This window comes from Eurosta solidaginis, chromosome 4 (assembly GCF_040869045.1).
Source record: "Eurosta solidaginis isolate ZX-2024a chromosome 4, ASM4086904v1, whole genome shotgun sequence".
Classification (NCBI taxonomy): Eukaryota; Metazoa; Arthropoda; class Insecta; order Diptera; family Tephritidae; genus Eurosta; species Eurosta solidaginis.
In genome coordinates, this window is record NC_090322.1 from 224,300,020 (window position 1) to 224,325,575 (window position 25,556).

The 25,556-nt window shown below is 38.8% G+C and overlaps 2 protein-coding genes across 5 annotated transcripts; one reads left to right on the forward strand and one right to left on the reverse strand.

The window, feature by feature from the left end:
• The first annotated feature begins 3,915 nt into the window (after positions 1-3,915).
• On the forward strand, positions 3,916-5,660 carry BCL7-like (chromatin remodeling complex subunit BCL7B-like protein). 2 transcript variants are annotated; one of them, XM_067780275.1, is made up of 3 exons: positions 3,916-4,365; positions 4,442-4,629; positions 4,759-5,660. In XM_067780275.1, exons 1-3 carry the CDS (start codon positions 4,352-4,354, stop codon positions 4,878-4,880), a joined length of 324 nt encoding a protein of 107 aa, XP_067636376.1. In that variant the 5' UTR covers positions 3,916-4,351; the 3' UTR covers positions 4,881-5,660. The 2 variants fall into 2 exon arrangements, with proteins under 2 accessions (XP_067636376.1, XP_067636375.1); XM_067780274.1 differs by having other exon boundaries at positions 3,919-4,376.
• Positions 5,661-7,023: 1,363 nt separating this feature from the next.
• On the reverse strand, positions 7,024-23,959 carry LOC137249102 (alanine aminotransferase 2-like). Of its 3 annotated transcripts, none has more exons than XM_067780278.1 (7): positions 23,767-23,959; positions 21,250-21,473; positions 19,847-19,936; positions 13,327-13,586; positions 12,537-13,101; positions 12,188-12,446; positions 7,024-7,196 (listed from the first exon to the last, which is right to left on the reverse strand). In XM_067780278.1, exons 2-7 carry the CDS (start codon positions 21,397-21,399, stop codon positions 7,048-7,050), a joined length of 1,473 nt encoding a protein of 490 aa, XP_067636379.1. In that variant the 5' UTR covers positions 21,400-21,473; positions 23,767-23,959; the 3' UTR covers positions 7,024-7,047. The 3 variants fall into 3 exon arrangements, with proteins under 3 accessions (XP_067636379.1, XP_067636377.1, XP_067636378.1); XM_067780276.1 differs by having other exon boundaries at positions 21,250-21,484; XM_067780277.1 differs by lacking the exon at positions 19,847-19,936 and having other exon boundaries at positions 21,250-21,484.
• Between the last annotated feature and the right edge of the window lie 1,597 nt (positions 23,960-25,556).

The following is a 25,556-nucleotide window of genomic DNA, read 5'->3' on the forward strand; positions in this document are numbered from 1 at the left end:
GACTCGCACAGAGGAACGCACGGCATAACATTCACGAGGGGCTGAAGGGGGCCTCGAATACTCTAAACCAAAAGGGCAAGAGGAGGACGACGACGTCAAGATGAAGGTGCTGGAGGGGGACAAACAGCCCAATGGTGCTGCGAGTCCTACAGATAAACCTCCAACACAGTAAAGTGGCGTCGAGCGAACTCCTCCTAACCCTTGAGGAGGGTTCGTTTGACGTGGCGCTGATCCAGGAGCCGTGGCTCTCATCGGGAGGAAAGGTTTCTGGACTTAGCGCGCGCGGGTTTGGCGTTTACTACGCACAAACGGAAGGACGGGTGCGAGCTGTAGTAATGGTAAGGAAACAGCTGCATTCATATATGCTGCCTAATTACACCACCGAGGATCTCGTAGCGGTGGCCGTTGAGCAAAAGAATAAGCAGGCATTTATCCTGGCGTCCTGCTACATGGCCCATGCTGCGGAGGTTCCACCGATGGAGTGCAAAAGGCTAGTACAGGAGGAAGGGCGCAAAGGGCGGTCGGTCATAGGCGCAGATGCAAATGCGCACCACAATGCGTGGGGAGGAGCAGATACGAACGAGAGAGGCGAATCTCTATTTTGTTACATCCTGCAAACCAATTTGCAGATAGCCAACAGGGGAAATGTTCCTACATACATTGGTCCAACATCCAGCAATGTTCTGGATATTACATTGAGCTCCGAGCGTGATATATCAAGGTATGATTGGATGGTTCTCGATAGACCATCCTTCTCCGACCATGCGTATATAAGCTTCAGCATCCCACTAAAGACGGTAGAGAAGGGAGGAACCTTTAGAAACCCTAGGGCAACGAATTGGACTAAATTCCAGAAACATGTAGAAACGAAACTGGGACAACCCAAAGAGGTTGCTAATGTAGAGGAACTGGAGGAGTCGAATGAATTCCTAACAAGGACGCTTATGACTGCGTATAACAAAGCTTGCCCTCTAAGAAGATTCAGAGGAAAAGCAAAGCCGCCATGGTGGAGCAATGAGCTGAGTCTTCTAAGAAGACAGGTAAAAGAAATGTTTAAACTCGCAAAGACCGCGGAAAGCGAAGCGTGTCGGGACGAGTACAGGGATCTACTGAGGATCTACAAGCGTGAAATTACCAGGGCGAAGAGAAACTCATGGAAAAGTTTCTGTACGGACATAGAGTGCTCCAGTGAAACAGCACGGTTGAAAAAAGTCCTAGCAAAGGGAAACATAGTCCAGGGACTAATAAAGAAAGAGAACGGGGAATGCTCACGTGATAGTGAGGAATCCCTTGAGGTGCTTCTCGATACACATTTCCCATCGGGAGACGGTTTAGAAGAACCAGCAGACATCACTCACACTTCGATCACGGAGCTAGTGGTGCCGGGCTTGGTGACCGATACCAAGATCGAGTGGGCAGTGAAGACGTTTTCTAAGTTTAAATCGCCGGGCCCAGATGGTATATTCCCGGCCATGCTACAATTCTCAAGCAGGGCGGTCGTGGAATGGCTTAAAATAATATTCGATGGGTGCATAAGACTGAATCATGTTCCGCACTCTTGGAGAACTGCTCGTGTAGCTTTTCTACCAAAGGCGGGGAAGATCGGTCACGTGTATCCCAAAGACTATAGACCCATTAGCTTAACATCATTTCTGCTCAAAACCTTTGAGAGGCTGATAGATGTGTACATAAAGTCCAACGTGAATGGAAAGCTGCTCTCCACAACACAGCATGCGTACACCAAAGGCAAGTCGGTAGACACCGCATTGCATAGGGTGGTAATAAGCATAGAGAAATCCCTGGAATATAAGGAGTATGCTCTAGGAGTATTCTTGGACATTGCCGGGGCTTTCAATAATGTTGCAAAATGGGCGATTATGGATGGTCTTAATTACATTAAAGTACATCCTGCCTTAATCAGATGGATCGGCTGCATGTTAAATTGCAGAAAGATTACATCACAATGGGGATTGTACGAGGCCACGAAATCAGTGGACAGGGGCACGCCGCAGGGAGGGGTGCTATCACCTCTGCTGTGGACACTGGTCATCAACCAACTGCTCAGGCAATTCGATGAGGGACCCGTAAAACTTACGGCTTACGCAGATGACGTTGCAATTGTCATAAGTGGAAAATGCCTTCCAACGATTAGTTCTTTGATGGATCGGGCGCTTCGGGATATTCATACCTGGGCATCTAATGTCGGGCTGAAAGTCAATGCGGAGAAGACGGATATGGTCTTGTTTACAAAGAGGTACAAGGTCCCAAATTGGACCAGGCCTAAGTTAGGAGCGGTGACCTTACAGGAGAAACCTTGCACAAAATATCTAGGAATCATCCTAGACAGTAAGCTGTCATGGAAGCTCAACGTGGAGGAGAGGGTCAAGAAGGCCTCAACGGCACTCTATGCATGTAAAAGAATGCTGGGGTGTACGTGGGCCCTATCGCCCTCTCTTTCTCATTGGGTTTTTACAGCGATTGTAAGCCCTATTCTATACTATGGAGTTCTTGTTTGGTGGAAAGCCACACAAAAAACAACATACCTCAAAAAATTAGAGGGGTATGCAGACTATCGATGCTTTGCATTACGGGAGCCCTGAAAACAACCCCGACGGCTGCACTGTATGCCATTCTGCACATTCCACCTGTAGACCTGGTAACAAAGAACAAAGCATTAACGACCGCAACCAGGCTCGGTGCTTCGGGGCAGCTTGAGCGCCGACCATATGGCCATAGTAGTATAGCGTCCTCAGTCACAAGACGAACAGACTACATGATTCCCTACCTGCACTTTGAGGGAGATCTTAAGGCCACAATAGAGGTGGACGGTTGGCGCAAGGGTGCGCAAATGGCGGACGAGGCGATACATGTGTACACCGATGGTTCCAAAATAGTGGAAGGAGTAGGGTCTGCGGTATACTGCGCTGATCCGGAATTAAGCAGATCCTACAGGCTGCCGGATTACTGTAGCGTTTTCCAAGCGGAAATATTAGCCGTAACCAAAGCAGTAGAAACCCTGGAAGAGAATAGCTTAAGCTGCAACCGTGTTAACTTTTATATTGACAGTCAAGCAGCAATTAAGGCAATAATCTCGCATAGCACAGCATCTAAATGCGTGTTAGAGTGTAAGCAGTCTCTGGAGAGAATCGGGACAGGGAGAAGCATACATCTATATTGGGTCCCAGGGCATATGGGAATAGATGGGAATGAAAAAGCGGACGAATTAGCTAAAAAGGGCGCATTCCTTGAAGCTTGCTCCGTAGGCGTCCCAATTAGATTGGGCGAGATTAAGCGAAGGCGAGAGGTGCACATGATCGACCAAGCAGAAAAGGCGTGGGTTCAAGCGCGGGGCTGTAAAGTGTCGAAGATTATGTGTAGGTCTTACAACCTTAGACTAACACAGTTGCTTCTATCATTAAAAAGAGAGGACTGTAGACTCATGACGGGTATTCTGACTGGACACTGCCTTCTGGCGTCACATGCCTTTAAATTAGGCTTGGTCAGTGATAGCAGGTGTAGGAAGTGCGGGTTGGAGGAGGAAACGATCGAGCACGTTCTGTGCTCGTGCCCTGCACTTGCCAGGCTAAGACTCCAGCTATTAGGAGTGATACAGCTGTCAGATCTAGAAGCAGCAAGTGGCTTAAGTCCTAGGAAGCTTCTAGTATTTGCCAAGAGGACGGAGTTATTTTATAACATAGGTCCTGGTTTTTGATAGGGTTTTTCAGTTTGGTCGTTAAAACAAACTTCTGGTAACACTACGGACTCAATCAGTCTATGTGAGGTCCTCATGGACCGGCCAGTTCAACCTACCTACCTGGATCGCGCTTCATTGGAACCGAACAATTATTTCTTCGTTATCTGAGCTGCCCTACTTCGTTAAGTTTTGACATATTCTTGATGTATTGATTTTTTGTTTTGCATTAAGGACACTTTACGTCAAGGTTGTGAAATTGATAAACATATAAATTAATACGCTTTTGCTTTGTACGTCTCACAGGAGTTTTTCAAATACATCCGACTGCCTTTATTCTTTGCTCTGAGTTCCAATATTTCTCAGTTATTTATAATAAAGTGCCACATTTATACCGATGTAAAGAATCATTTGCATCCACCCTAAAGTTGCGGTCAGCTGTCATATGGTAGAACTCGGCATTTAGCAGCCATTTTCGACGAATCCTCGTTTTCTGTTTACATCGTTCAAGTGAAGTTGAAAGCTAAATAAAACTTTGCAATTTAATTACCAAAAATATAGTAAATTAGTTCAAATTCTGTATAAAACAATAGAAAATGTCACGAAGTGTTCGAGCAGAGACTCGTAGTCGAGCAAAAGATGACATCAAACGGGTGATGAATGCAGTGGAAAAAGTAAGACATTGGTAAGATGGCTTCCAGCGAATAAAAAATGTGCCCCCACTATTTTGAAACTAATTTCAAATTTCAGGGAAAAGAAATGGGTGACCATTGGCGATACAACAATGAAAATTTATAAATGGGTACCTATATCAAATTCGGAAAAGAAAAAAGTAAGCAGCGTTAATAAAAGTGATAAAGAAAATTCACAAAAGGGTACACCAACTCCACCACAAATAACACCCTATGCTGGTTTGACTGCAGAGGATTCGAACACCTGTGAGTCGAAGAACACAAACTGATAAGTTGAAATGTTTGCAATCGAATAAGTTTTTTCGTCCAATTTTGATAACTTAACAAAAGATGGTGAAAAACAATTTTAAAATGTATTTTTAATTTTTTTCACAGGCTTTTCTATGGTGAGCGATTCTCAAGGTGCCACCGAATTTGTTTCTAGTATGCCTTTTTCCGAAGACTCCAATTCTCAAGGAAGCGAAGGACCAGTGAAACGTTTAAAGACTAGTGACTAATCACATTACATTATTTCTAAATACGTTAGCAAACGCGTCATTTGCAACTCACAATCAGTCAAACTCCAGTACTAAGCAATTTTAATGAATTCACATATTTACGTTATTGAAAACTCATAAAAATGTCTTATACCAAATGTGTGTTTTGTGCTGTATATTTGTATAGTGCAGAATACCCTTGTAAGGCGATATTTCATGCTGCATATATAAATATTTAAATAATTTGTACTATTCAAAGTGTAGTGCTTTACTCTCTTAACTACGTTTAAGCATTTTATATTAACGAATTATTATTTAGTTAAAAAAATATAAATCGTGCGCTTAGCTTAGTCATCAAATATTGTAGTATTAAGTGGAATCCTCTGATATTTTGTAATTTATATAGTTAACTACTTTACCTTTGCTATTATAGAGCAAGCGAATATGCGCACGTTTTATATGCATAACAATCATATTGTTGATTATATCTTAACAGAAGACATATTCGGTGTATTATTTAATTTTTTATTTTTAAAGGTAATGCAAACGCGAGCTAATATACATATACATAAAATATGCCCGCAATATAAATATGATAAATAAATATGAATGTAATTATTAGTTGCTGCAGAATGACGAAGAACGTGCACATTGTACGGTTGATGTAATGCGGCTGTAGGAAGGCACGTACACAACTTAAATAATACATATTTCCGAGTCCCTATCAGTTGAAAACGACCAATCTTAGTTTAATAAAGTGTGTATTTATAATTACATTTGCGCTCGTAAGAAAATTGAAAATGTTATCTTATTTTTTGCGTAAATGTTTGAGCGAGCGGTCGGGGGTATTGCGGCTTTAGTTGTCTCACAAGATCACGTCTGCAGGTTCGCCTGGGAAATTTTGTCGGATTTAAATAATTCTACCAGCGTCGACGAAGTGAGCCAAATTAGAATATATGGCGCGATGCTCACTCTCTTCCTTTCGGACATTTATAGGTATGTGGAGAACGGCGACGGAGCGGTCCGTGTATTATTTGAAGTCGTCCCTATTAGCCATCGTCTGATTGGACAATTATAGTAAGGTATTTTTACTGCGAATGACGGCGTGATCAAATAAATTTTACTACATGCTAAGGAGGTATGTCATGAAAGGGCAGCAGCAGTAAGAATTGGAGGCGCCGCTTAGCGAGAGCAACTGCGAGTTTAGTGCGCATATTCGCTTTTCATCATCTTTTGGTAAGTTATCGTTTGATACCACCACAGCTAGTCTATAAGACGAACAACTCGCAGTGGACGAGTATTGGCAACTAGTTCAGAATACTCGGTTCGGTGCAAACATTTTTTATATGACCTGCATTGCAGTAAGACCATTTCAAAGATATCTCTTTTCGACCGACGCTGAAGTATTTATTCCTTGATGCAAGGAACTGCATCAAAGGTACACGTTTATTGTCATTTGCACATTGAAACAACAACCCTTAGCCCAAAAAAAACCAGTCGGGTCGTGGCGTAGAACTGCCTGTTGGGAGTAGCGTAGTGCATTTCTTAACTTTATTTGGAAGTGTTAAGCATTCTTTAGAGAACAACAAGACACGGAAGGTCGCAGGTGGTCATAACAAATCGTTCCCAAGGTGGTCGGGCCTGGTACCGGAGCGTACCGGATCTGCATCCGGCAAAGGACCATCAACTCGATAACACTCCCCAAGGCCTTCTGGGAGTGTCCGTATCGCTACAACAACAACAACAACAAAGATCGACCCGTTTGGCAATATTGTCGTAAGAGGCGGATGAAATACCGAATTGATTCAAGGGGTTGTATAGCACAACCCTTTCAAGGGGATGCCAGCGCAATTTATAGCTTCTCCAACCCAATTGTCAACCTCACCTACGCGTGGCTTTGGCAACCTCAAGTTCCTCATGGAATTAAGGGCTAGGTGATGGGATGGCTCAGAAGGTTCAGAGTGGGTATATGAAATCGTTCCCGAATGTTGCTTGCTACCTGAACGTACCGGATCTATGTATATCCGGCAAAGGACCACAAACATCGGTAACACTCCCCTAAACCTTCGGGAAGTTTTTTTTATTACTACAACAACAACTTTATGTGACCCCTCTCAGTATCGCTTCATTCACTGGATACTTGTAAATTTTATGATACACAAAATTTTCCATAATATATATATGTAATTTACTTGTAACGTTTAAAAAAATCGTCATGAAATTTTTTGAATTTTTTCAACATAATTTTTAAGTCCTCGGTCTGTGGCAGAATTGTGGTACGGAAATGATATGTGCCCTCTTTTTGTCTGAAATCGCTGCCGGAAGCAATGCATATGCCTGAAATTCAAAGAAAATATTGGAATGTATAAAAAGACGGTATTCAGTATGACCTAGAAGTACTAAAATAGATACCTAATGACGGATGAGTGTAAGATTACCATATCTGGGATATCGTATCGAAAACGCCCTGTATTAGAACCGTCCTATGTACAATCAAAATATTTTTGAAAGAAGCTTGTTTCACAATGAAAATTACTTTAAAGCTCTCAGCATCAGCTTTCATTTGATATCCATAATACACACACATTCTAATACTATGTTCAAACAGAAAAATAAATTGAGACCAACGCTTCTCCTCTAATTTGCGTTGTACTCCTATTTAATTTTTCCTACAAATAGGCAGGACGACACCTTTAATTTGTTTTCTATGTCGACTCCGAACAGCAGCTGCAAGGCAGTAGAGTTTTCACTGAGAAACTTTCCATTGCAGAAATACACTCGAAGTATTTGCTAATTCACGTGCGCTATATAATGAAGACGCTATGCTCGTTAGAACATACAGCGAAGGTTTGGTCGGATGTGTACACGATCTCTTCGGCTCCGGAGCCCTTGCCTACAGTTCGCCGCAGCGTCCAATTCAATGTTAAGTGACCAAAAACGGATCTTCTCACAGCTCACACATCTCAGGTTTAAGGGATCAAGACTAAAGCAAGAACCTCGATTAATATTCCACCAAATTAGTATACCTGCTGCCTTGTCCGTCCTCCTGTTGTGTGTTGAATATCTTTTCCCATCATGTAATATATTAAAAACAACCTTAGTTAATACTCCAGAAGAGGAGTAAACTCTTAATACACGTCCAAAAATGTTAAGAAAGTGTTCAAAAGATACGTTTTGACCTCGATACCAATAATCTGAGCAATGGCCCCGGGCTGCTCCAAAACCGGGGGTAAAATCCAGGTCTCGTTTTCGCAGAACAATTTTGTGCATACAATTTTAAGTTTTTTTTTTTTTGTCGTCATTTTTGGTCGTTTATTAGCATTCGACCCCTGCCCTAGAATATTACCAGTAAAATTGATGCGTTCAAAAGAAATTTATAAGCTGCAAAATTTAAAAAAGCAATATTTATTTCATAACTTTTAAGATTAAATTGCGCAAAATTCAATCTAATTACACTCCTTTCTGTATTTTATCATTATTGAAAAAGTAGGAATTTATGTACCATTTCAAAAATGGGCCTTCTTTTATGCCCCCATTCTCTTTTACTTCCAAAATACAACCTGGAGCTCACTGGAACTAAGGGCGTTCGATATGACAGCTGTCTAATCTTCCGCCACCTTCTATCGTTACATTGTGGTAAAATTATAGCTGTGCCCACAAAAAAACATGCTCCTGAAAAAAATTTTGGAACCAAGCGCTTCCACTTTTCTGCCTCTACCTTCAAAACTGAAATGGGCACATCGAATTTGAAGCCCTAGGTATTTTTAGTCCCTGATAGGCTACCATCGTGCATAATCCAAATTTCAATACTCAGTTGCCTCAAAAACTGTCGATATTGAAAATGACAAAAAAAAGTATCGCTACTTTGATTGATGATAGTTTTGAGTATTGGAGGGGCACATTATTTTTGCTCATACTTTTAGAATCTTCGTCTCAAAAAAACATTCAGTTTAAATTCCATAGCGTTTCAGCGATGCCCAAAATTTTATCGAAAAAATTCAAAAAAAAAAAAAATCAAGGGTATCGCTTGAAAAAGTGTAAAAATCGACGTTTTTTACTTTTCGTAGTTCTGCAAAAACTTACTTTCAACTTTCTTGATTTTTAAAATCATCAGATCGGATAGTCAAAAGACAAACTTAATGTCCTTATACTTTTTTCTGGCCTTAAGTTTTTGCCCGTGTGTAAAACCCGAGTATCCAAAAAAGTAAAAGTTTTTGGGATTTGCCCGTAAATTTTTCTTCGAGTTATGGCCACCGAAACATTTAAAATTGCTTAGACAAAAAAGGGGCGGTGCCACACCCATTTTCAAAAATTTTAATGTTCAATGTTATAATTCAATTTAGAAAGTAAAATTCTATTGATACAAAGCTTTTTTCGCTAAGATATAGCTTATTATTTTCGTCTACGACCCTTTTAAAAATCTTTTATATAAAAGGGGGCGTGGTCTTTAACCGTTCTCGTCCATTTTTATACTCAGTTGAGCAGAGCTCACAGAGTATATTAAGTTTGATTGGATAACGGTTGGTTGTACATATATAAAGGAATCGAGATAGATATAGACTTCCATATATCAAAATAATCAGGATCGAAAAAAAATTTGATTGATCCATGTCCGTCTGTCCGTCCGTCCGTCCGTCCGTTAACACGATAACTTGAGTAAATTTTGAGGTATCTTGATGAAATTTGGTATGTAGGTTCCTGAGCACTCATCTCAGATCGCTATTTAAAATGAACGATATCGGACTATAACCACGCCCACTTTTTCGATATCGAAAATTCCGAAAAACCGAAAAAGTGCGATAATTCATTACAAAAGACCGATACAGCGACGAAACTTGGTAGATGAGTTGAACTTATGACGCAGAATAGAAAATTAGTAAAATTTTGGACAATGGGCGTGGCACCGCCCACTTTTAAAAGAAGGTAATTTAAAATTTTGGAAGCTGTAATTTGGCAGTCGTTGAAAATATCATTATGAAATTTGACAGGAACGTTACTCCTATTACTGTATGTACGCTTAAAAAAAATTAGCAAAATCGGAGAAGGACCACACCCACTTTTAAAAAAAAATTTTTTTAAAGTAAAATTTTAACAAAAAATTTAATATCTTTACAGTATATAAGTAAATTATGTCAACATTCAACTCCAGTAATGATATGGCGCAACAAAATACAAAAATAAAAGAAAATTTCAAAATGGGCGTGGCTCCGCCCTTTTTCATTTAATTTGTCTAGGATACTTTTAACGCCATAAGTCGAACAAAAATTAACCAATCCTTTTGAAATTTGGTAGGGGCATAGATTTTATGACGTTAACTGTTTTCTGTGAAAATGGGCGAAATCGGTTGATGCCACGCAATTTTTATACACAGTCGTCCGTCTGTCCTTCCGCATGGCCGTTAACACGATAACTTGAGCAAAAATCGACATATCTTTAATGAACTTAGTTCACGTGCTTACTTGAACTCACTTTATCTTGGTATGAAAAATGAACGAAATCCGACCATGACCACTCCCACTTTTTCGATATCGAAAATTACGAAAAATGAAAAAAATGCCATAATTCTATACCAAATACGAAAAAAGGGATGAAACATGGTAAGGTAATTGGATTGTTTTATTGACGCGAAATATAACTTTAGAAAAAACTTTATAAAATGGTTGTGACACCTACCATATTAAGTAGAAGAAAATGAAAAAGTTCTGCAGGGCGAAATAAAAAACACTTAAAATCTTGGCAGGTATTACATATATAAATAAATTAGCGGTATCCAGCAGATGATGTTCTGGGTCACCCTGGTGCACATTTTGGTCGATATCTGGAAAACGCCTTCACATATACAACTACCACCACTCCCTTTTAAAACTCTCATTAATACCTTTAATTTGATACCCATATCGTACAAACTCATTCTAGAGTCACCCCTGGTCCACCTTTATGGCGATATCTCGAAAAGGGGTCCACCTATAGAACTAAGGCCCACTCCCTCTTAAAATACTCTTTAATACCTTCCGTTTGATACCGCTGTCATACAAGCACATTCCAGGGTTTCCCTCGGTTCATTTTCCTACATGGTTATTTTCTCTTATGCTGTCACCATAGCTCTCAACTGAGTATGTAATGTTCGGTTACACCCGAACTTAACCTTCCTTACTTGTTTCTAAATATTTCCTGCTATAGGACAAAATGTGTGTACCCAATTTTATAACGATCCGTTAATTTTTCTTGGAGTTATGGCTCCCGAAACATATAAAATTTCTTAGTCATAAAAGGGGCGGTGCCACGCCCAATTTTTAAGATTTTTTAAATTTTTCATATTTATTGTTATAAATACACTTGGAAAATGAAATACCATTGATATAAAGCTCTTTTTTGCAAAGATATAGCTTATTTTATATAAAAGTGGGCATGGCTCTTAACCGATTTCGTAAATTTTTCTTCAAAGCATTCCTTATGTAAAGGCAACCTCTGTCGAATTTTGTTACGATAGGTTTAACGATTTTTGATTTATGATAAATAATATTTGTAAAATTGATTTTATCACAAGTGGGCGGTGCCACGCCCATTTTAAATTTTTATCAAGAGTTTCAATATCAGTCCACATGTCAAATTTCAACATTCTAGGTGTATTATTTACTAAATAATGTTATATGCATATATAAAAAGTGGGCATGTTTATCATCCGATTTCGCTAATTTTCAATACCAATGTATTCTGGGTCCAGATAAGCTCGTGTACCAAATTTGGTGAAGATATCTCAATATTTACTAAAGCTATCGTGTTAACGGACAGACGGACCGACAGACGGACGGACGGACGGAAAGACATGGCTCAATCAAATTTTTCTTCGATACTGATACCGATACTTTTCATATATGGAAGTCTATATCTATCTCGATTCCTTTATACCTGTACAATTAACCGTTGTCCAATCAAAGTTATAATACCCTGTGTACAAGTACAGCGGGTATAAAAATATTTTGAAATAGGGCTTGGGTTAGATAAGATTTAACAGGTCGGTCATGAAAACTTCACAAAGACTGAATATGTCCATCGAGTTATCAGAAGTTTTACGACCACACGAAAAAAAACCCAGTTAACAACCTATACTTTCGTTATGAAATAACTCCGTCCTCCTCGCAAATACTAGAAATTTTCTAGGATGGAGCTATATAGTGGCTTCTTCAATATTCGCTAAATTTCAATCTATCGAATCTCGATGGAGTGATGATGATGATGAGATCGAGGGCTTTTAACTGGTATTTATAGGACGTACCGGACATCCTATTTTAAGTTTATTATAAACAACGAATTAAACGATTACTAACCAGTTGATTCCAGCAACTCAAAAGCATAAAAAGTATCTGGAGGCATGTTTTTCGCTTTAGCAGCTTCGACGAATTTTGAAGGTAAGCTGATTTGAGGGAAAGCATACATAGCACCCTGCACTACATTGACCTTGATTCCTTCTAAGCTTTTGAGTGCTTTGTATACTAATTCAGCACGCTCCTTAAGAGCATCTAAGACACCTTGTTTTTCAGCGATATATTGCTCGTAAGATGGCTCACCCTCTTCTGGTGGGTTAACCTTTACAAATAAGAAAAAAAAAAAAATGAAAAAAATCATGTGTGTATTTTCCAGTAAGCTAAGCAAATGTCCGCTTCATATTTTACTCACGAGGGTACTCACAGCCATTTGACAAGCAGTGTTGGGGCACGTCCAAGTGGTTAAAGCTTTTGTTAGCGTAGCCTTTACCTGCGGACACAAATTCACGATCTCCATAAAGCCACCACGTATACCACACTCACCTAGGTAGCCTTTCGATGTTGACATAAAACTAACTAACTCCATTTCAGTGTATGGCGAACCCATTTCATGTGTGACCTTTTTGAATGAAAAGAATTTTGATTTTGGATCCCAAACATTCTCCTGATACACTTCGTCGGCCAACAGCAGCAATTTGTGTTTGTGTGCGAATTTAATAACATCGACTATATTGCCATGAGTCAAGACTTGCCCAGTGGGATTGCCTGGATTGATAGCGACTAAGGTGCGTGGATAACAAGTCTTACGTGCTTCAGACAAGGCACGCTCCATCTCTGAGATTTCTACACTCCAATTTTCTTCTTCATTAAGATAATAACCAATATGATTCATACCAAATTCGGAGAGTGTGGCAGAGTAGGGTAGATATTGTGGAATGGGCAAAAATACACCCGGACGCTTTCCATTGATCTCGGCACTATAATATAAAAAAGCTTGAATAACATCAGATTTTATTTACCCTTATACATATTGCACACCCATATCAAAAAAGCGATCAACTCCAAGAATAAGAATGTTCAGAGTATACAGATCAGTAAAGGAACCCGGTAGTATGCATAACTTCGAAATTTCAGATATTTGACTTAGCTCCTTATTGATCTAGGTGTGCGATATGTTTATACATACGATTTAAAATATTTACCACATCAATGCCAATATGCTTCTGATGCCTCGATATGCTCCATCAGTTAGATAACAATTCTCCCAGTCGCATGGGACACCATCTCGCTTTTCAATATACCTCGCCACTTGCTTACGAATTACTTCGATACCGGTTGTATCGGTGTATGAACCCACAGAGCCACCTGGACTGTTATCTAATATGATACGAGCACGTCTTTTCACATCCTCTGGATAATCGGGTGAGTTGAAGAGGCTGTTATCGTACGATAATGCTAGGAGCTTTGTGACAAAAATGAAAACAAGAGAAGTTTTGTTAGTTATCTAGCAAACTAGGAAAGTAAAGTAAGAAGGTGTGTCATTCGTTTTGATGAGATACTCAGTGGTCATAAAGAATCGTTGAAGTACAATCAGATTAAATTTTTTTTCGATGTGCGCGTAACTTTCTAGATGATATTCGTCGTCGTGGAACAAACCCGCGATGGCATATATTCTTTGCGTTACCTCATGGGTTCTTCAAGGGAACCCAACTCCATCTGCACTTGCCTTTCCAACGGGATGGAGGGCTGCTATTTCACTTTGTCACTAGTGCGTTTTCATCTACTCTAAGCCCTTGGGCCTTTGTTGGCGCAATATGCTAATATCTCAGTTTAGAAATCAATACCAGCTTAGAAATCAAACGGACAATAACAACTGCCAACAAGTCCTACTTTAGACTGAGTAAAAGTAATGCACTTTCTTGACGAAAAAAAAATTACACTCCGCTAAGGAAAGTTCAGGATGCTGAATGTGTCCTTCAGAGGCTAAAAACGTGATATAAATAACCCATCGATCGATCTCTTTAGAACCCAGATAACGCTAATGTCCTATATGTAGGACACCAATTTCATGTCGACTCACGCACGCGCCCGATGGCCAGGAAATAACGGGAATGTATTTTTGCATGCAGTAGAAATTGCGCAACAGCGTTAGTAAGTGTTTATAGTCCCTCAATGAGAGAAGTGCTAATTGTCTTATTCAGAAAATTACTAATTTTGAAAAATGTTATTTAAAATTTATATGATAAAATTTAACAAATATATTTTTTTTATTAAAAAACTAACAGACCCGGCAGACAATTTGGTCTATCTGCATACATTTTAATAAGTTTTTCCGTCTAACTCTGCCCTCCCCCTCTACACTTTTTCCTAATCCGTTTATTCACTCCTCCCTCCATCTTTTTCGCTTCAAATATCTCCATCTTCGTCTCATTCTATCCTTTCTCAGTCTCAGTCTCCTTCTTTCTTTTCTCTTCTCTCAAGTTTTTTCATTCTTCTTCATCCCTTATTGCTAGTCGTAGAGGGTGGTATGTATTTTGTATAAGTCCCATTCCGAGTCTCAGTCCCAGTCCTAGTCCTAATCCCAGTCCCAGTCCTTCTCTGGTATACTTCCCGGAAAAAAGGATCGTACATACTAACATAGGCAAATTTATATACTAAATTTGAGGCAAATCGAATAGGACGTATGTAAATAGGTATGTGGGTATTATTAATTCATGTCTTTGCTTCGGATTCGCATGCATAATTATCAGTTTTGCCGGGTTGATGCGTTAACGGCCTACGTTTTGGCCTATATCTCGAGACCCTAGTCACCCAGGGTATGAAAATTATCCTCTAATAAAGCACTCATCGACAGCTTTCATTTGTTATCCATATTCTATAAACACATTGTAGGGGTATCCGGGTCCACGTTTTGGCCTATATCTCGAGACCCTAGTCACCCAGGGTATGAAAATTATCCTCTAATAAAGCACTCATCGACAGCTTTCATTTGTTATCCATATTCTATAAATACATTGTAGGGGTATCCGGGTCCATGTTTTGGCCTATATCTCGAGACCCTAGTCACCAATAGGTATGAAAACTACCCTGTACTAAAGCACTCATCAACAGCTTCAATTTGATACCCATTATGTAGAAATACTGTCTAGGCGTTAACGGGCCCACGTTTTGGCCTACATCTCTAGACCCTAGTCACCAATAGGTATGAAAACTACCCTGTACTAAAGCACTCATCAACAGCTTCAATTTGATACCCATTATGTAGAAATACTGTCTAGGCGTTAACGGGCCCACGTTTTGGCCTATATCTCGAGACCCTAGTCACCCAGGGGTATGAAAATTACCCTCTCCTAAAGCACTCATCAACAGATTTCATATGTTATCCATATGCTATAAACACATTCTGGGGGTACCCGGGTCCATGTTTTGGCCTATATCTCGAGACCCTAGTCACCAATAGGTATGAAAACTAGCCTGTACTAAAGCACTCATCAACAGCTTCAATTTCATACCCATTATGTAGAAATACTGTCTAGGCGTTAACGGGCCCACGTTTTGGCCTATATATCGAGACCCTAGTCACCCAGGGTATGAAAATTATCCTCTACTAAAGCACTCATCGACAGCTTTCATTTGTTATCCATATTCTATAAACACATTGTAGGGGTATCCGGGTCCATGTTTTGGCCTATATATCGAGACCCTAGTCACCAATAGGTATGAAAACTACCCTGTACTAAAGCACTCATCAACAGCTTCAATTTGATACCCATTATGTAGAAATACTGTCTAGGCGTTAACGGGCCCACGTTTTGGCCTATATCTCGAGACCCTAGTCACCCAGGGGTATGAAAATTACCCTCTCCTAAAGCACTCATCAACAGATTTCATATGTTATCCATATGCTATAAACACATTCTGGGGGTACCTGGGTCCACGTTTTGGCCTATATGTCAAGACCCTAGTCACCCAGGGGTATGGAAATTACCTTCTACTAAAGCACTCATCAATAGCTTTCATACGTTATCCATATGCTATAAACACATTCTAGGGGTACCCGGGTCCACGTTTTGGCCTATATCTCGAGACCCTAGTCACCCAGGGGTACTAAAGCACTCATCAATAGCTTTCATACGTTATCCATATGCTATAAACACATTCTAGGGGTACCCGGGTCCACGTTTTGGCCTATATCTCGAGACCCTAGTCACCTAGGGGTACTAAAGCACTCATCAATAGCTTTCATACGTTATCCATATGCTATAAACACATTCTAGGGGTACCCGGGTCTACGTTTTGGCCTATATCTCGAGACCCTAGTCACCCAGGGGTACTAAAGCACTCATCAACAGCTTTCATATGTCATCCATATGCTATAAACACATTCTGGGGGTACCCGGGTCCACGTTTTGGCCTATATCTCGAGACCCTAGTCACCCAGGGGTATGAAAATTACCTTCTACTAAAGCACTCATCAATAGCTTTCATACGTTATCCATATGCTATAAACACATTCTAGGGGTACCCGGGTCCACGTTTTGGCCTATATCTCGAGACCCTAGTCACCCAGGGGTACTAAAGCACTCATCAATAGCTTTCATACGTTATCCATATGCTATAAACACATTCTAGGGGTATCCGGGTCCACGTTTTGGCATATATCTCGAGACCTTAGTCACCCAGGGATATGAAAATTCCCCTCTACTAAAGCACTCATCAACAGCTTTCATTTGATATTCATATTCTATAAACACATTCTAGAGATACCCTGGTCCACGTTTTGGCCTATATCTCGAGACCCTGTTCGTCGATCGCATCCAAACCTATGTGCAAACCATACATGTTAAATTCCAATTAGAATTAGCAATTGATGCAATTGGTTTATATTCTCTAATTCATTAAACAATTAGAAATAGTTCAACTAATTCAGATTAGATAATTGAAATTTTAAATCTAATGGTAAATCTAATTGCAATTAGTTGCCATTAGCAAAAAAACTGGGTTACCTTTACAATTAGAAATTTAATTGACTTCTGCTAATGCAATTAGATATTCAATTAGCTCGAATTAGAATCAATTATTTATATATATTTACATCATTATTTGTTCACTTCAATAATTCTTTGAAAAAAATTTATTTTTATCAAAATAATTGATGCTAATTCGAGCCAATTGAATATCTAATTGCATTAGCAAAAGTTAATTAGATTTCTAATTGTAAAGGTAAACAAATTTTTTTTGCTAATGGCAACTAATTGCAATTAGATTTAACATTGGAATAAAAATTTCAATTGTCTAATGGGAATTAGTTGAACTAATTCTAATTATTTAATGAATTAGAGAACTTCGCAAATGAAGGTTAATTAGCAGTCATTAGCATTATCTAATCATTACTTAACATCTATGGTGCAAACCACCACGTGAGGTATACGCAACTTATGTGAAAGTTTGAACAAAATCGACCGGCTAGTTTTTGATTGTATAAGCCTCACACAAACGGACATTAATTTTTATATGTATGTACTATAAGACTCGGCAGACGTTGTCCTGCCCTAAATTTATATATTTTAATAAGCTTTTTCCGTCTGACTCTGCCCTCCCCCTACTCACTTTTTCCTAATCCTTTTATTCACTCCTCCCTCCGTCTTTTTCGCTTCATTTATCTCCATCTTCGTCTCATTCTATCTCTTTCTCAATCTCCTTCCCTTCTCTCTTTTCTCTTCTTTCAATTCCTTCTCATTCTTCTGCATCCCTTATTGCCTGTCCGAGAGGGTGGTATGTATTTTATTCCAGTCCCAGTCCCAATCCCACTCCGAGTCAGTTTAATATATATATATTTTTTATTTTTCACACTTCACTATAATATTAAAACGAAATGCAGTTATTCGTTGCTTTTGAAATTCGGCTTAAAAATTCCACATAGAACAACTAAAGACTCTCCTGAATAAAAAAAAAATTTCTTAGTACCTCAAATCGCGGGCCCCCTCTCGCCGGCTCTGGTGATGTGCTATATATATATATATATATATTATATGTATCAAAGTTAAATAAGCACGTGCACAAACATATCCATACCAACTGAAAAGAGGTGCACCACTGCGTATAGGTAACATTTTATTATTACGTATAAACAAATAAAAAAATTTGCAATAAAATAATATTGCGACTATAAACTGAGATATAACCTATCCTATGTCTCAAGTTAGATCAAACTACACACGGGGTGCAAAACAAATTCAAAATCGGTTCAGTAGTTTAGGAATCCATCGCGGCCGAAAATGTTGTGACACGTGCTTTTATATATTAAGATTATAGAGAAATAAATGAGTTTTCAAATGTGTAAAATTATAGTTAAATACATTGAAAATGAGCAAATGCTAGTGTCCTACATATAGGACATTAGGAAGATAGGTGCCTATTTTTTTCAGGAGTCTCTCGCTTCATGAGGTTCTTGTTTTGTTGGAAGATGGTGAAGAAAACACTGCCGACATCGATGAAGTCGTTTTGTTTCCTCCAGTTAATGCAAACAACGAAGATTCTGGTCCTAAGGAAGATTTTGGCGTAAATAATTTTCCAGCTGCCCAACTGCAAGCGACAGCAGAAATAAAATTTAGTGCAGCCGGGCCTGAAAGCTCATCCGATAAGTCGGACGATAATATACCGTTATATGTACATATATGTAGAACAACCGCATTTGATTTACATGTATATCTCTAACATGGGAGGAGTGGACCGTTCTGACCAAAATATAAGCTTGTATAGGACTTCAATCAGGGGCAAATAATGGTACCTGCAGTTGCTAGCCCACTGCATTGATATGGCGCTCCAAAATGCTTGGATCATACATCGTGAACGGGGCGGTAGTTTTAACCAACTCAGCGTTAGGCGTGCAGTGGCTACCATGCTGCTGGCTACCCATCGAATGCAATCAACCTACCAATAAGGCCATGCAAGTCGCTCCAAAGAAGCCGAGATTTGCTATGAACGTATGGTTCATTTGTAGAGCCACAGGAAAAACAAACCCGATGTAGATATTGCCATCAAAAACCACTACAAGATGTGTAAAATGCAATATTGGAGTACATACCAAGTGTTTTGTAAACTTCCATTCCAATAAATTAAAATATGTTTTTATCCCTTATATTCCTAATGTCCTATATATAGGACTCCTCTAAAATATAAATTTTTTTTTTAAAAGAGTTGTCTTCAATAGCGGTTTAAAACAGACATTTCCAAAAAAAAAAAAATCAAAAGTTTTCGCCTGAGTAACTTATAGGGTTATCTGGGACAAATTAAACACCATCCAAAGGATATCTTAGGCGTCGGAAGTTGGACCACTGCTGCTCAATATTACTGACTCCCATATCACGACAAAAGCAGACTACATTCATCCTATGTTTGTTTTCGATATAAACTTTATGATCTTCTTTTATAGAAGGAAGGATTGGAAAGATGGGAAGCTCACTCAGAGGGTCGATGTATAAGTTTCCACAGAGGGCTGGAAAATGGTATGAAAAGTTTCCTAAAATGTATTTCTTTCAGATTAGATTGCATTTAGTAAAAGGGAGTCTCCATAAATACATTTTATTAAAAAATGCAAACTAATCTGAACGAGTCAGAATTTCAAAAACTCTCACATTTTAGGGATTGGCTATCCGGCTACACTTGAAGCGGCATTTAATCGGCCAATAAGTCATGCACAATCTTTCGTATCTAGCTTACCTGCCTCAGGAAGGTGATGGGCTTCTGTCCCATAGCATGGCAGTCCCCAATATTGGCACGAATAATACGATCAAACGGTTTCTTGACACCCTAAAATTGTAAAAGTAAATAGGGTTTGAATATATCTCTTTGACCCCGTGTCCGAAACACAGGGCTCATTTCACTACGGCTTAGTATCCACACCAAAAGAAAAATGAAAAGTCTATATAAAGAAGTAAAGGTGTCTAAGTTCGGGTGTAACCGAACATTATATACTCATCGTGAGCTTCAATTGTACATTTCATTTCAGATAAATTACTTTTCTACATAACACGTGGCACCGCCCGTTTAAAAAAAAATGTCTCCCCATTTCCTTTTACAATAAAACTTGATAAGTGAAATATCATTGATTCAAAACAATTTTTTGCTAAGTTATAGCTTATTATTCTAGTCTACGACCCTTTTAAACTTGTTTTATACCTAAGTTTTATACCTAAGTATTTTCTGCTATAAGGAAAATATGTGTTCTATTGATACAAAACTCTTTTTCGCTAAGATATAGCTTATTATTTTCCTCTACGACCCTTTTAAAAATCTTTTATATAAAAGTGGGCGTGGTCCTTAAGCGATTTCGTTAATTTTTCTTCAAAGCATTCCTTATAGTAAAGGCAACCTCTCTGTCGAATTTTGTTACGATAGGTTTAACGATTTTTGATTTATGATTAATAATATTTGTAAAATTGATTTTATCACAAGTGGGCGGTGCCACGCCCATTTCAAAAAATTTGTTTCAAATTTTTATCAAGACTCTCAATATCAGTCCACACGTTAAATTTCAACATTCTAGGTGTATTATTTACTGAATAATCAGGTTTTTTGTGTTTTCCAAAATGTTATATATATAAAAAGTGGGCGTGGTTATCATCCGATTTCGCTCATTTTCAATACCAATATATTCTTCAGATAAGCTCGTGTACCAAATTTGGTGAAGATATCTCAATATTTACTCAAGTTATCGTGTTAACGGACAGACGGACGGACGGACGGACATGGCTCAATAAAATTTTTTTTCGATACTGATGATTTTGATATATGGAAGTCTATATCTATCTGTTACTAACCGTTATCCAAAGTTAATATACTCTGTGTGCAAAGCACGCTGAGTATAAAAACCCTCAAAAAAATGTCGTTTGTCAAGTTTATTGACCGTTACACGATCATAGCTGCAAAATTGTATTCATCTAAAGCCTGCTATACATTAGTCGATGGTTTGACGTTAAATCCGTCAACTGATATTAAAAAAGCAGTTGATGGTTGAATGTCAAACTGTAAAAAGTTGTAAAATAAGTATCAGTGCTATGAATTATCCGGAATGAGTTGTATGGAATGCCTTATCCGGGTACCAAAGTTGTCGCATCACTTACCTGCTGTATATCCTTTTCAATTTCTTCAGCACGTATGCTCAATGGATCACGTGCAACATACTCTAGTTCAAAATAGTTTGGGTTGATGTTGTCTAACGACAGGCATTTATTTGATAACGCCGACGGTCTTTGTATTGATGAAAACGACATTTTACTAATTGTGCTGATAAATGATGAGGCAGCAAGCTCACAATTTCGCCTTGTATTAGCCTGTGCAATGTTCACTAATGAAGCACTAAATCAGTTTAAATAAAAACATATATTTAATAACTATGTCTACGTAACATTTTGATCTCCTCCACCGGTCAAAATAAGTAATAGGGGTAGTGAGCGCTAGTTCTGTTGTTTTTTTAATAGTTTGGCAAATCAAGAAGCATATTTTACGGAGCAACTACTGGCTTATCAAACAAGGATATAAGAAAGCGGTGGGTTACGTTCGATTAAACTGGCTGGTCTGTGAGATCCCATATAAATTGAATGAGTCCATAGTGTTACCAGAAGTTTTTTTAAAGACCAAACTGAAAAACCCTATCAGAGATAAGAACCTATGTTATAAAATAACTCCGACTTCTTGGCAAATACTAGAAGCTTGCTAGGACCTATGCTTCAAGATCTTATAGCTGTGCCAACATAAAACTTGCAACGTTGGGAGACATTGACACAAAGATATACTCAACCGAAAATCTTTAAAACTCAGAACTGCCATTGAGTTATACCATTTGACGAGCGTACTAGTTCTCGCTCAAAACCCAAGCAAGTTGCTCAACTGCCTACTTTTACGGATGGATTACCTAGGACTACAAGCTACTATGGAGGAAAAATGTTGCCAACACAATAGAAATAATGGTGTGCCGAAGCATTGCAGGAAAGCCCTCGGATGCACCACAAATATCCTAAGATGGATGTACGCTATGATAGTAAGACCCATTATAGTATATTGAGCAGAATCTATATCATTTCTAGTGACTGGCGATAGGAACGAGCCCATCATGCCAGAAATGTCCCACGCAACTAAAGAAGAGCTCAGGCACGAAAAAATCTGCACCAGAGTACAACACTAGTGTGACAAACTAGGCATATGATCTAATATTCGTTCGGTTTAGCGACAGCTTTAATAAGACTGCAGAACACATCGTTCTCAAATGCGATGTTGTCGCGAGAAGACGACTAAGGATCCTCTAACCGCATACTTTCTCTAAATTCGAGTACCGTTCTAGACATCTTCAGGCAACTCGGCTCCGAGGGGAAGCTGTGCTGAGAATAAGGGGACAATAGACCTATAGATCGCAGTGAGTGGGGAATTTCGCTTATTTGAAACCTTCTCCTAACGTTCGTATCGCTAAACTGTTGAATAAATCACTCCAATATTCAGTATTGCCAACTGGACTTTATTTAGATTACTTTGGGAGTAGTAATTCACAATTATACGTCACAACCAGTAGCGTGTTTAAAGCAAAACTGATTCCTGATTGTTCAGCTTGCACTGCTTTTATACTCTCCGTTGCTTCGTTCGCATATTTCTCCAATGGTCTAGACGTTTCACCTTTTAGAACTCTTGTATCTCCTGTTTAGTAATTAGTTATATGCATATTTGTAGTTTATAGCCATATGCGTGTGTATGTGTGAGTAACTACTTCGGCTGATGACCAAATCTCTGTGTGTGAGATAGCTCATCGTCGCCTTCTACATAAGTGTTGCTAACTTTAATGTGTATAGGTACATAAGAGTGGCTGCTTCATGTTTTTGTTGTTGTGTGATTATTTACTAACAGCTTAGTGATGCTAATATTCGTAACAATATCTATGTCAACTTTTCCACTGCGACGTCATTGGCAGTGGCGATTATAATCAGTGCATTATGTTGCATCTCGTTGTCAACTAGATCTATGGCCGACACTTCTTAGTTAGTAGTTTCAATTTGGCTAGTTATCAAGCGCTCCAACCTAGTCAGTTATGGTTATTTGTAAGCGATCATCGATTGCCGACAGTCGAAAAGCTTTTTAACATATGAAATGTCTACTAGCTCCAGGACTGTCAATTTTTGGATGTTGTTCGTAATTTATAGTAGCATAGTTGACCTTTTTAGGATAGCGATGAAACCGAATATATAAAGTTTGAAGTTAACGGTTTTTTCTGACATTCTAATTTCAATATGTTGATAGTTCGGATTGTGCCAGAACGTGATAATAGCGAAGCGTGCCGAATTCACATTCGGCAAATCACGGTTATCACAATGAGAGCAAAAACAGGTAATCAATTTATGCGCGGTTGTTTGAAGATCTAAGCAAAAGCTTATGATTTATAAAAATTTTTATATAAAGCTTTTTTTGAAAGCCCTTAATAAAAGCTAATTTAATACAAGAACACAGATCTGTGCAGATAAGCACATGTCAACAAAGTAAAAAACCAGAAATGATCGCGACGCTAAATACTACATATGTACGTAGTGGTAAAAAATGCTAATTTTATCAACAAACAAATAATAAATAGCTTTTATACAAAAGATGAGGTGGCTTACCTCCAATGGCGATAGGCGACAGCGCTCATACGATTCATGATTTTTGTGCTTATAAAAAATATTAAATTATTTAATAAATATATTTTTATAAATTCACTTTAAACTTAAAACTAATAATGAAACGAATATGCACAAGTTAACACATCTTGCTTTGACCAAAGATTAGACACTTATGCCGAACGGCTTGAGTAAAACTCGTGTTAAAGTGTGAAGAAAGTTGATGTAGAAAATAAATGCGATAACAATGAAGAAAGTTCTGAATGAGTGGTGCCAGATGTGTCGGTTGTATGCTGTCGATGCACTTCTCCTTCACCTTAAATGAAAGAAACCGTTAAACATAAATTTACAACCGTATACTGGCGTGCAGTGACTGGCAGGTATTATAATCTATACACTATAAATTATATGAACGATTGAAATTTTGTACAATAAGGGTCAGTCTTTGCGAGACAGACTATATAGCAGGGTGTGCCCTTGCAATAATAACGATGTCATCAGCGCATCCTTTGCATCAGATTTCATTTTCCTATAGTACCTTGAATATAACCCATTGTGATCTTCATTTGTCTCATGTCATCTCAAAGTGGGGTTTCGGATTTCCTCGCACTAAGACAACGTCTGTCTACATTCTTATAAGTCGGATAACATCTCTTCTTCCGAGCGCATGAATAACACTGTTCTTAGCTGTATTATCAAAGGCGTTCTTCATGTCCAAGGAGCCCGCCCGCTCACTGTTGTTGTTGTTGTTGTAGCGATAAGGTTACTCCCCGAAGGATTTGGAGAGTGTTATCGATGTGATGGACTTTTGCCGGATACAGATCCGGTAAGCTCCGGTAACACAGCACCATTAAGGTGCTAGCCCGACCATCTCGGGAACGATTTATATGGCCAAATTAAACCTTCAGGCCATACCTCCCTCCCCACCCCCAATTTCCATGATGTAGTAGTATTTGCTAAAGGATGTTCGACGGCTTTAAATAATTGTCTATGAGGTACTTCATTGATTTCCGAGCAAAGGTTGTTAGGCTGATTATTCTAAAAAAATTCGCCAGGGAATAGTTCTTTCTTCTACTCTAGCCATATTTCGCATCACCGGGATATATTCCAACGCTAGGTGGCCCCTCAAAATCTTTATAAGGTACTTAGTTTTAGTTCCTCACTCTGTTGCAGAAAGGTCGAATAGATATCAACCACTATCGAAGATTTTTAATCCCACAAAAGAAGAAGTGGCCTTTAGCAAGGCGCCAGTGTGAGGATGTTGGCGTGGAAGTCTGAGTCCTCCACCTCCGTTGTATTTAAGATTGGATCCGGAAACTATGCTGGAAACAGGGACTTTGTTTTTTCGACATCGGTCTTGATGCAGGCCCGGTCAGAAAGTTTTTTGCTAGTATTATTTCTATATGTAGCTTTTCTCGGTTTTTGCGAGTCTTTGCGTAGACGTAATAACTTCACAGAAGTTTCTGAAGCAATTCTTTTTTTTTTTAATTTTCTAATACACTTGTTGTATGCTATTAGAAACGCCATGGTCTCATCCCGTGTATCTGATCTAGTTGAATAGCTGAATTACGCTTTTTCTCACCAGCGATAGATGAGATCTTTGCTTTACGGCAAATAGAGCTGAGTGTATCAACAACCCATTGGTGAAAACCGTTCACTCTGTGGTCAAATTTCATACAACCTGTGCCTCAATTACTCTTACTTTATTACTCGACATGACCATACTCCTTTAAATTTCCCAGATAGCATTTCAGGAGTTTCCTTCCAATCCCTAGTCCAATGTAGATAGATTT